The sequence below is a fragment of the Cebus imitator genome, unplaced genomic scaffold, assembly GCF_001604975.1.
Source record: "Cebus imitator isolate Cc_AM_T3 unplaced genomic scaffold, Cebus_imitator-1.0 Scaffold887, whole genome shotgun sequence".
Lineage (NCBI taxonomy): Eukaryota > Metazoa > Chordata > Mammalia > Primates > Cebidae > Cebus > Cebus imitator.
In genome coordinates this window covers 84,253-96,349 of record NW_016108202.1, presented here as the reverse complement: position 1 = coordinate 96,349, position 12,097 = coordinate 84,253, and the positions used below count along the sequence as shown (strand labels likewise).

General features: G+C 45.8%; 1 protein-coding gene across 1 annotated transcript; it reads right to left on the bottom strand.

Annotated features, from left to right (window-relative positions):
• Window positions 1-1,362: 1,362 nt before the first annotated feature.
• Window positions 1,363-11,794, bottom strand: FGF16 (fibroblast growth factor 16). The gene is made up of 3 exons (XM_017520845.2): window positions 11,237-11,794; window positions 4,911-5,014; window positions 1,363-2,803 (listed from the first exon to the last, which is right to left on the bottom strand). The coding sequence occupies exons 1-3, from the start codon at window positions 11,508-11,510 to the stop codon at window positions 2,558-2,560; spliced, it is 624 nt and encodes a 207-aa protein (XP_017376334.1). The 5' UTR covers window positions 11,511-11,794; the 3' UTR covers window positions 1,363-2,557.
• Between the last annotated feature and the right edge of the window lie 303 nt (window positions 11,795-12,097).

The window sequence follows — 12,097 nt, the reverse complement described above, 5'->3', positions numbered from 1 at the left end:
CCAACATGAACATCACGATCACCCAGCCTCTTTTCCTCATCAAATCTTGTTTGTTCTTCACAGCAGGTATTGCCTCTTTCATGAAACTCACCCTAATCACACTAGGCCACTCAGAGCTCCACCTTAGTAGTTCCACTGATGAGCATTCCAGTCTATGATCACACAGGCCACACAATTTAGCACTTTTTATTATACAGTCTTATTTGCTATTTCATGTATGTGCAGCTTCTCTGTTTGGTGCTCAGATTTGGGTGAGCTTTATAGACCTTTGGGCTTTGTTTTTTAAGTTAGCTGATACCTAAGCTATTTGTTTCACACATACAATTAGAAAAATAGTGGATGCTTACATAATATGATTCAGGAGTACTAGGAAGAACTATCTTAAACCCAAAAACCTCTCCCACCAGGACTTCATAGTGCCTGTGTACTCAGTGGGACTTTTATTCCTTTGGTTGCTGTCTCCTGACAACACTCACTATAAAAATGCAAATAGCCCTATTCTCCTACCTTGGTAAATATCAGTAAAGGACTAGAAATTTTTTTTTAAATGAAAACAAGTTTATTAGAAAGGTAAAGGAATAAAGAATGGTTACTCTATAAGCAGAGCAGCAAGGCTAGGGATTTTTAACTAAGATACCTCAGGGGCTGCTCTGGGGAAGAGGGAGCTCTGAGAAATGCCATCCCTACTTCAACTAGAACCACTCTACTTTTGTTTTCTGGACTGAAGTTACCCTAAAACTTTATTTATAAACCATTCAGATGCAAAAATAATTTTTTAAAAAACCATTCCTTTAGGGCAGTAATTCCCAAACTTTAGTATGCACAAGAATCCCCCTGCAAGGGTTGTTAACATGTAGACTGCTGGGCCTTGCCCCCAGAATTTCTGATAATTTGCATGTCCAACAAGTTTCTAGGTGATGCTGCTGGTCAAGAGACCATATAGAATACACTAAGCACTACTGCAGTAGATGAATGTGTTTATAGCTTCCCAAATTCCCTAGGAGAAGCACTGGCAGGAGGTAAGGATAGGGGTAAAGAGAAGGGGGAAATCTCCAGAATGGAAGTTGACTGAGTCAAAAAAATCAGTCTCTCTGTTGATTCGTGTTTATTTATTTATTTTATTTTTTGAAGATAAAAACACTCTGTCACCCAGGCTGGAGTGCAATGGTGTGATCTTGGCTCACTGCAACCTCTGCCTCCCGTGTTCAAGCGATTCTCCTGCCTCAGCCTCCCGAGTAGCTGGGATTACAGGCACCTGCCACTATGCCCGGCTAATTTTTGTATTTTTAGTAGAGAAAGTGTTTCACCATGTTGGCCAGGCCGTTCTTGAACTCCTGGCCTCAAGTGATCCACCCGCCTTGGCCTCCCAAAGTGCTCAGATTATAGGTATAAGCCACTGCATCAGCTGATTCATGTTTATTTCGAATCCCTTCATCTTCATATCTGAAGTAAGAAACCCTCAATTAGTGTTTGGACTTTAGGACTTTGGACCCTAACCAAGTCCCAAAGGAGAGTTTCTCTATGCAGAGTCCTAAGCACAAATGGGAGCTTCAGTAATAGCTGTTGGTCTAGGCCTTCCTGAAGCTTCGATTCACCTGTAAGTTTAAAGTCATAGAACTGGAAAGGACCACTAGGACTTCACATAGGCCTCTAGATAATGCTAGCATACATAATGGCTGATGGAGACATCCAGCATAGGCAGTGTGATGCCAACATCAGAAAATTCTAATGAGTTGGAGAGAAAGAAGCTGGCCAACCTTCTAATCCTATTAAATGTACAAATCAATAGAATTAGACAGAGTCTTACAATATAAAGACAAATTTTATTGCCAGTAAAAGCCTTTAATAATTCATTTTATCCTGTTTCAGTAGGACCTTATTCTTTCTGATGAAAATCCAGCTATAGCATCTCTCATTAAAAATAAAATTATTTTGAAATAAATAAATATATAAAATAAATAGCATATACATTTTATAAATAATTTGTCCTTATGCACAGTATCCATGCTTACATTTTAATATCATTTTCTTACAACCTACCCCATCTCCCACTTCCAATGGCAGGAAAACTGTATGTCAGGACAGATGAGAAATCTGCATAGCCAATGCAGGGAAGGCTTGCAGCAAGGCTGTAGCCTCAAGGATTTTCTTAAAGAGACTTTTCCAAAACTCTGTAGGTAGCATCTGTGGCAGATTCCTTGGTCTTTCATTTATACCTGTTGTCAAGGTATTTGAGTAAATTGTGGGATAAGACCCCTCTGGCCCTTGGCAAGGGCTCCCATTCTTTGTTATGCTACCTCAGGGGAAAGAACATGAGTAAAGAAAAAAGTATATACAAGATTCCCTCGAGCCCAGCCCCCCCATCCCTCCCCAAAATAACCCAACCTTGATATACACTTTGAACAACAAGGGAACAGCTGGGTTGAGTTCAACAGTAAGTGCTTTTCTGTTATCTAAAACGATAGGAAGGAAGGATTGAAAAGCTATGAGTATAGTGCTTGCAGAGACAACCGTGGCCCCAGAGTACATGGGTCACAGAGGGCACACAAAAGGTTCGTTACCTATACTGAAAGAGGTCTCTGGACATGGAGGGCAACTTAGAAGGATCTACAGGCCTGGGTAAAAAGTGAGTGAATTTCTGGTGTCGTTTAGTCCTGTATCCCTCCCGGGGTGAGCCGTCTTTATTCAGGGCCACGTAATACTGTCTCTCCGAGTCCAAATGTTTGTACAAGGTTGAGGCATAGGTGTTGTACCAGTTTTCTTCAAACTGTTCCCGGAAAACACATTCACGTGTGAGTTTCTTCTGTGAGGGTGAGAAAATAAAGCAGAACCCATGATATGACTATTTATCCTATCCCAGCTTGCTAGTGGAGAAATCCTGAAATAGCAACAGCACATTGATGTTAGAAAATTCCAGTTCTATTTCTCTGTATTACTGAAGGTATCTTTCTTCCAAATAGGACAAAACACTCTTGTCTGTATCTCCTTCATTCTCTTTCATAAGCTACACAAAATGTTTTAGTTGAAATCTTTCCTGAAGGGAGGAGATTGGAGGAGATGGCATCACCTGGCTTTTTGAGCCTGAGAATTACTGCTATAGCCTCCCAATGCCCCGCTGACACCCACTGAGCTTTCTCCCTACTTATAGCTAATGATGTTCAAATCCATTGAGATTACAGCAAACCATGTCAACTGACAGGCAAAGGCCTCAAATCTATATAAAGCTCCATGGGAGGTGAGCTGTGATCTCTCCTAATGAAGGGCCTCAGGCCTGTCAGTTGGAAAGCTCAGAAAAGATCTCCTTGAAAAGCTCTTCCAATCTGGCTACTTCAGGCTGGCAGTTCCTGGGTCTCTTGCCTCTGTCCCTTCTCACACTTGATCCAACCGCCATACTACTTGCTGGGGTTGCCGATATTGAGTGCTGGGGACAGGCCTATCTCTTAGGTGTCACGGAAAAATGTGTTCTGATTTCATGGGGTGCAGGCAGCCAGAAAGTATGCTATGTGACTCAATAGCCAGAGCCAGGAGTTGGGATCCCATGGAAGGGTTAAGGCCAGCAAATCATTCACCATTCCCCGGTGCTAGGCTAGCTTCCAGGATACAGAAAATGCACTGCAGCTAGCCTAGTCCTAGCTGAGGGCTTAAGGCTGTCACCAGACCCTGGAACCCTCATTCTTCATTTGTTTGTTTCATTTGGCTTTTAGGACTGAGCAGAAGCAGTCTGGAAATTAGGGGCTGTGTTGTGAACCTCAGAATCCTCAATTTGAAAGCCAGCTCTTCCACTGACTATTTTTGTGCCTGCCAGACTGCTACTCCTCTGGGTATACACTCAAATTCAGATGTATTCCTCTGGAGGGTTAATGCCCCAAACTCCGACCATGTACTACCAAACCAGCACAGATTACTGTTATCGTCAGACTAGCTGGCCTTCCAATGAAAAAGGCAAAAGCAAATGTATCATAGAAAAGCCTGCTGGGCGCGGTGGCTCATGCCTGTAATCCCAGCATTTTGAGAGGCCAAGGTGGATGGATCACAAAGTCAAGAGTTCGAGACCAGCCTGGCCAATATGGTGAAACCCTGTCTCTACTAAAAATGCAAAAGTTAGCCAGGTATGGTGGCAGGCGCCTGTAGTCCTAGCTAGTCTGGAGGCTGAGGCAGGAGAATTGCTTGAACCCGGGAGGCAGAGCTTGCAGTGAGCCGCGATCGAACCATTGCACTCCAGCCTGGATGACAGAGCCAGAGTCCATCTCAAAAAAAAAAAAAATTGTATGTATTTAAATAAAAACTGTTTTTCCTTCTGTTTGCAGACTTTATGACGATTAGAAAAAAAAAAAAGAGAAAAAAAATAAAGAAAAGCTTATGTTTTGGGGCCAGATGCGGTGGATCATGCCTGTAATCCCAGCACTTTGGGAGGCCAAGGCAGGCAGATCACCTAGTCTGGAGGCCAAGGCAGGTCAGGAGTTCGAGGCCAGCCTGGCCAACATGGTGAAAGCTGGTCTCTACTAAAAATACAAAAAATTAGCTGGGTGTGATGTTGCATGCCTGTAGTTACAACTACTTGGGAGATTGAGGCAAGAGAATCATTTGAACCTGTGGAGGTTGCAGTGAGCCAAGAATGCGCCATTGCACTCCAGCCTAGGCAACAGAGTGAGACTTCATCTCAAAACAAACAAACAAAAAAAAAAACAAAAAGGAAACAAAAAGCTTATGTTTTTGTAGAGGCCAAAATGAGTGAAGGTCTTATGCAGCAAGACCCTGGGCAGCCAAGAAGTAACTAGAAGGCACTACTCCTTTACAGCTAAAAAAGTGCTTTAAAGTGCTAAATAAACATTTTTATACTTTTGCTTTACATTGTCCAAGCACTGGTTGTAATAACCTCTGAATAAAAAAAAAAAAAACTTTAAACTTACCGACCCATAGAGTTCTCCTCGCTCGTTCATTCCTAGGTACAGGCCAGAGTCCACTCCCCGGATGCTGATGAGCCCCACAGCCAGGCTGATAAACTCCAGGATTCCTAGGGCGAAAAGTGAACACAATTCCTGTTACTGACATCAGACTAAGAGAAAGCTGTTCAGGTGACATGAGATACCAGTCATTTGTCCCCAACTGGAGGCCAGCCCTGTGTGCCTTTGATAAAGTGCCTGATGGAACCATCTTTTGCGGCAGGAATGGAACCTTAGAGAAGGTACTTAGCCTCTTTGGGCCTCAGTTTTTCCATACGTAAAATGGGGGAAACCGTCTCTGCTTCTACTCAACACTCTTAGGTATATTATGAGGAAGAGACCATGAGAAGGAGGCTTTGGCTACAAAAGCTCCATAATTGCAGGGTGCCATTGCTGTCAAATTCAAGAAATAGGAAGTCAGTTTTCTAAATGCAAGAATGAGGCCAGGTTTCTGTATCTTTCCCAGTCACCTCGGTCTTCCTTAGAGCACACATTACCTTGCTGTCCTCTAGGCTCAACTTGTTTTGCGCCCTGTCGGCTCCCATGTCCTTAAAGCCACATGAGGCTGTCAACTGCCTGTAGCTGACTCTAACAAAGGCCACACAGGCCACTCACTGTTTGTTCCCCCTGCTTATGGCAGGAGTCAAAACTTGGCCACATGAGAGCTTTCTCCTAAAAAGTGTTCTCTGTTAGTACAGCACCAAGCTGACAAGCCTATCATTCTCTCCTCTCTCGAGAATTTTAAGTTTATCCACAGCAAAGAGTTGGCAGGTGGTATTGGACTCAATACTGATTTCAGATGTTACAACTTTTTAAGGCCAAAGAGAAGAAATCCAGAAATGTCCTTCTAGCTGACAATGTTAGAGGTGATGATTTGAAAATGCTTTCATTTACCCAGCAGCAGTCCTAAGTGGGAAAAAGGACCCAGAACTAAAATCTTGGAGATACTAAAGACTACAATTTTGTCCCAAGATAGTATGTCTATTATCTAGATACAAACATAGTAGTCAACTAGATTCTTCTTTGATATTCCTGTCTCTAACCATATTTTTCAACATACAGACTAAAAACTTGATTGTTTGTCATCTAAAGGTCTGAAATGAACTCATATCTAATTGTCTTTCTTATCCAAAATCGCAATTCTTTTTTGTTTTTTTTTAGACAGGATCTCGCTTTGTCACCCAGGTTGGAATGCAGTGGTGTGATCATGGCTCACTGCAGCCTCAAACTCCCCAGGCTCAGGTGGTCCTCCCACCTGAGCCTCCCTAGTAGCTGGGACTACATGCACACATCACCATACCCAGCTAATTTTTTATTTTTTAGAGACATGGTTTCACCATGTTGCTAAGGCTGGTCTCAAACTCCTGGGCTCAAGCAACCTGCGCACCTTGGCCTCCCGAAGTGTTGGGATTACAGGTGTGCACCACTATGCTTGGCCCAAAAATGCAATTCTTAAGGGCAATAATAATCTACGTAATCTACATAGGGAGTAGAACTGATTTCCCAAGATCAAGAGTGTTAAGTGGCTAATTTTAAAATCAAGTTAAAAACTCTACTGGGAAGTCTCCTGAGGAACCCCAGTGACTCAAGCTGGTGGGCTGCTGTTCAGGTGTGGCAGCTTTGGGGGCATGTGCTTCCACAAACCACCCAGATCTATTGGAAGGAGGTAAGGTTCTTCTGCTGCAATTCTATATAACACTCATGGTTTGGCCTTTGGCCTCTAACATTGAAATCCTCCAAGATTTATTCTCAGTCTGGTTGTTATCAAATATCTTACTGTACAAAGAAAGGAGTCTTGGGAAATGAGATTGAAACAAGATGGTAGGACGGGAAAAGAAAATACCCAGTGCCAAGTAAGGGTTAATCAGACATTGATTTAATGCACCCAAATCTTCAGCTGCACTGCACCAGGTTTTGCAATCGGTTCTGCTCTTTTTGATATTTCAATAAATGACTTGTAAGAGAACATATGAGGACTGCTTATCTTAGTTCTAGAAGACATACAGCTTCTAGAGAGGGATGATATAAGCAATATCCAAAGAGATTTCAAGAGGATGGAAAAATGGGCATGCTCCAATAAACTATGCTTAATTACAATCAATGTGAACTCCTGCACTTTGGGCCCCCAAATTTCCCAAAGTGTTTTGTGTTTGGGGTTTTGTTGGGGGAGTGTGACCCTCAAGTGCAGACAGTTGATTTAACTGTACTACTTAGTTCATGGCCTATTAACATAGTTGGTCTGTGCAAGGTCTTTATAATTATCTATTTCTTTCTCTCTTTTCCTCTTCATACCCTGCTCCCATCTGCCTCTCCACTTCAGGCAATCATGTATACTTTCTTGAAAATATGTACTGTTATTTTGTGTTGCTGTGCATTTTAATTACATGCAAGTCTACCCATCTCTGCAATGGGGGGATGTGGCTTAGTAAAACACAACAATGGCTAAGAGACTTGATTGAACAGGCAAACTCAGTATTATGGGTGATTAGCAGGCTTATTAAAAAGCTAATGTAAAATTGGTCATATAAAATTAAAAATTAGAAAGCTAGTGGAAAAAAAACAGAAAGAAAGCTAGTATGCTCTAAGGCTTCACTGATACATGTCTAGTAACTAGCAGAAGGGAGGAGGGATTGTCCCACTCTGCTCTGTCATGGTTAGACCACACTGAGAGTAGTGTGTTTAGTTCTACTGTGCTTAGAAAAGGAAATGGAAAAACAGAGCATGTTCAAAGGAGAGTGCCCAGTATGGTGAGGAAACTAGAAACCAGGTCATGATTCAGTTCTGGGTCCTAAACTCTGAGGAACACTAACACGTGGGAGCCTTTACTTCTTTGCTTTGCTCAGGCAGGTTACTCCTGAGCTTCAAGAGTTAGTTTCCTCATTCTGTAAGTATCTCATGTCTCTGACAACCCTGAGCTCATTAAGTAGCAGAGCGCAGCGTGTGATCTCACTGCCCAAGACATAGTGTGAGAACAAATCATGAAACCCAAGAGGTGTGGCCATTTGAGTCACTACAGTTTTTCTCCAACTCTCTGTTAACCCTGATGCCAAAGGACAGATCATACAGGAAGTCACTTGGGTTGTGTCCAGTAACAGGGGTCTCTGACAGCTGGAATTATCCCTGCCCAGCTGTCTTTGGCCATCATTTTCCCTCGCCAACTTTCCTATTAGCTGAATTCAAACTGTGGGAACCCAGTGGCACATGATGATGGAAGAGATATTCCTAAACCTTCTCCTGAATCCCAGCCAACATGAAGGGGGAGAGAAAATAAGCCATTTTCATATTTTCCCAGCTACAGCTGGACAGGGGTGTTAACAGCAAAGTGTTGAGGTGAAGTATTAAGTAGACAAAGTTTGTCCTCAGTACTCTTACCCCTTCAAGGCCCAGGATCTCTCTCTACTCTGTCTCATCTTGACCCACCCACATCAGGCTCTGCCCTTTTCTTGACAATTTCCAGACTCTTCTCTTCTTATACCTCTCTCCCCAGGCTCTCAGTCAAAACTGATCTGTTCTGAAGCCCCACTGCTTCAGAACCTAGCTAGATGACTGTCTAGTGTGTCATTTAATCTAGGTCCAAAACTTGCCTGAACTCCTTCAGCTATCCTTTCAGACCTTTGGGGCCGAGACAGTGCTGCTTTGGCATCTTGCCAAACGAGAACCAGATCACTCAAGGACTGAAGCAGCTGCATGAGCCTTCTCCGTCCCACCTGGTGGGAGGACTCTCTTTCAGTTTGGCTCCCAAGCTCTGCTCTGCCAGACCACAGATGCCCCTCGGAATGTCAGGATCCTTGTGAACTTCATATAAATGCTACCAGCTAGGCGGGGATTGAAATACTCCTGGCTACTGATTGCAGATGGAGAGCGGAGAGCATATGCTGTGCCAACAGGTTATTATTTGGAGTCGAGACTGCTCTTGGGCTTAGCCTGACTTGTTCTGAACACATGGATTCCAGGGTAATCCTTGGGGGCCCTGCTCTCCAATTACAACAAATAGCTATTTACTTCACATGGCTTTTGGAGACTACCTCCTCCCCCCTAGCAGAAATCTATAATATTTTATATCTTAAGTCTGGCCTACTTTACCCTGCTGGAATGTTGACTGCGAAAGCACTTATGGAATGTTAAAGTTTCAATTTATTGAATACCCTGGCTGATTAACTCAAATGTGGAGGGAGGAGAGAGTTAGCAACTCGAACGCCACCTCTTTCTGTGCCAAAAGCTAAACTGAGAAAGAGTATGTGTTTTAAAGTTGGCAGGGGAGGTTACAAAGAGACAGCTTTGACCAGTTATCATTTTCTTTACAGGAAACTGCCAGGAAGTTGGGGAAGGAGGAAAGGGAAAAGGTGATGCAGAAGTGCTTTTGGGCAGTGTTTTTTCTTTTTTAAAGGCAAAACCAAAAATGAAGCTGTCGGTTAAGCAGCAATGAAAATGTCCCTTCCTCCTGCCAATCTTATTTCCTGTGATTTCTCCCTAAACTTAACACCCTTAGCAGACCTGGGAGATGAAAAGAAATCAAGATGTGTCTTTAGGGAGGTAATTAAAGACCACTTATCCCAAGAGCCCATTACTGATTTATGTTGACCTTGTAGGTTACAGGACTCAGCTTAGGCACACAATCAGAAAAATATTTGGAGCTACTGGGAGCTGTGCTCATAATTTCTCTACCTTTGCTGCCCCCGCCCCACATTTTTCCATCATTTCATGACTTTCTTTGGTTATGTATCAGCAATGAGTTACCCCGGTATCTTTAGGCCATTTCAGGAAGCCTTTGAGGCCAGGGTGGGAGTCCCATTCCTTATGAAGAGGAACAAAAGGGGACTGCAAAATCACAAGCAACGAAAGGGAAAGGAGCCAAGTTAACACTCTGTCTCCTCCCACTTCACCTTATCACCCTTTTGAGGACCTGCTGCAAGTTTATACAGACACATGCGCCCCTCCATTACCCCTCCCAACCTATGCTACTCTAGCTCTGTTTGAGTGCATTTTTCCAAGATGCCATAGACCTCATTAGGGTTCCTGCCTGTTCCCAGCAGGGAAGACCAATTCTGCCCCTAAGCTGTTTGCTAGGCTTGGCCTTACCCAGCAACTGGCCCCTATGTCCCCCTTTTTGCTGTGCACTCCAGATGCAGCTCTAGCGAGGCATGGAGAATGGGAGGATGAAGAGGTTTGAGGGGGTAGCAGGGGTATGTTGGCAAGAAGGAGAGTGGGAGAACGAAGGGAAGGGTGTCATGCTTGAGTGTAGGCAGAATATCTTACTGGCTTGGGGGAAAAGGTGTCTTTCTTGGATTATAGGGTCCTTGGGAGGAAGCAGAGGACATTGGAAGATGGGGAGGGGCAAAGATAGCTGTCACAGAACTCTCATGATGACTCAGTAGAGAATTGGAAATTGAAAATAAAAATGGCAAATTATTGAGGAGTGAACACATCTACTTAGAAACCTAATGATCTTCGTCATAGATCAAGGCTTATATTAATTGTGTAATTTGTTTTATATGTGAGACAGACAGCTGTGTTGAACAGTCTGTATAGAGGCAGGCAGGCAGAGACAATCCTGGGTGGAGGTTGAACGTTTACTGTTTTGGGCCCAAGAGACAACTGTTTCTGGGACTGGGAGTGGGCCCAGGACGGTTTCCTCACTGAGGCAAGGAGTCCAGAGGTAGTTTCCGGCAAAAGCTACCCCAGGACTTGTGCCCTTACACGGTGGACACCGCGAGGTTTTCCCAGATTCCCAATTCGTGCCAGGCTGCCTGGATTGGCTCCTACCCTGGACAGAGCGACCCCGAGGCAGGCAGATGCCACAGCTGGCCGGTACCCATGGGCCAAAAGCGATTTGAGTGCGGGCCGACCGCCTCATATACCCATGGCCCATGCAGGATCCGGTTCCAGGAAATCAGCTGCCACAGCCCTGCTGCCCTCGAGGCTCGGCCTGCGCAGCAGCCACGGTCCCGGCCTCCAAGGCGAGAGCTCCCACCCCTCTCTCAGCTCCACCTGCTTTCGTCCAAGGCTTAAAGTCCAACTCCCAAAACAAGCCCCTTGCTCCCCGGGGAGTGATGGTGGAGCAGCGAAACGAGAGGCCTCACCGCAAGGCGCCCCTGCCCCCTCCAGAGTGTCCGAGGGTGCAGGGCCCCCTGATGTCGAGCGGCCCACGCCCGCTCCGTCGTGTCTTGCCTCGACTGGCCCGGACAACACCAAGCCGGTGGGCGGTCCGCGGGCCCTACGCTGGAGCCCGGAGCTGTCGGCTCCCTAGCGCGCCGCCGTCCACCCGCCTCCCGTCCCCCCGACCGCGTCCTCACCAAAGCGGCTGTGGTCGAGGCGGGTGCCGTGCACAGTGCCGTTGGGGAAGATCTCCAGGTGGAAGCCGGTGCGGCAGTAGAGCTGGCGGCGCCGCAGGATCCCCTTCAGGTGGGCGAAGTCTGTGGGTGAGCCACGCTGCAGCTTCCCCTCGATCTGGCCCAGGCGCTCATTCAGGAAACCTGGGGAGTCAGCTAAGGGCACGTTCCCCAGAGACGAGGAGAAGCCGTGTAGATCCCAGTCCAAGGAGGCCAAGACGCCCCCCACCTCTGCCATGGCTGGGCCGATTGCGGCGCGGGTTGTGCTGGGCGCTCGGGGTTCGAGCCGGGGCCACGGGGCGCGAACTGCCTCTCCCCGCGGCAGGCGCGGGTGGTTCAGCGGCGGTCCCTCGCTAGCTCGCTCTCTCTGCGCTCTGCTGAGCTGCAGTCGACGTCTGTTCGCGTCCAAGGAACTTCTCAGCGGCGGGGAGCGTGAGGCAGCGCGCTTCTGACCTTGCTCTCAGTCAAAGTGCCTTTTCCCCTCCGCATCCATCTCCTCCGGCCTCTCATCGCTGGCTTCCTCGAGCTATCAGATGCAAACGGCACTTTATATACATACCCACTCCCCTTACATTGACATATTGGATATTTAAATACAAGCCACACCTCATTGGCATCCCCTCGGAGATTGGTGTGTGGGTTTTTTTTTTCCCTTCTTGCATCCATTTGGCTCTTTTTGGGAGAGGGGGGTGGAGGGAGAGAGCGAGCGAGCTTCACTCCCTCTTTTATTATGAAAAAATGGCAGGAAAAAGCTACACATTGCAGTGAGGCATAACTGCTTTTGGCAGGTTCTTCTGAAACTGCTGATGAAATAACAGAGCCCAG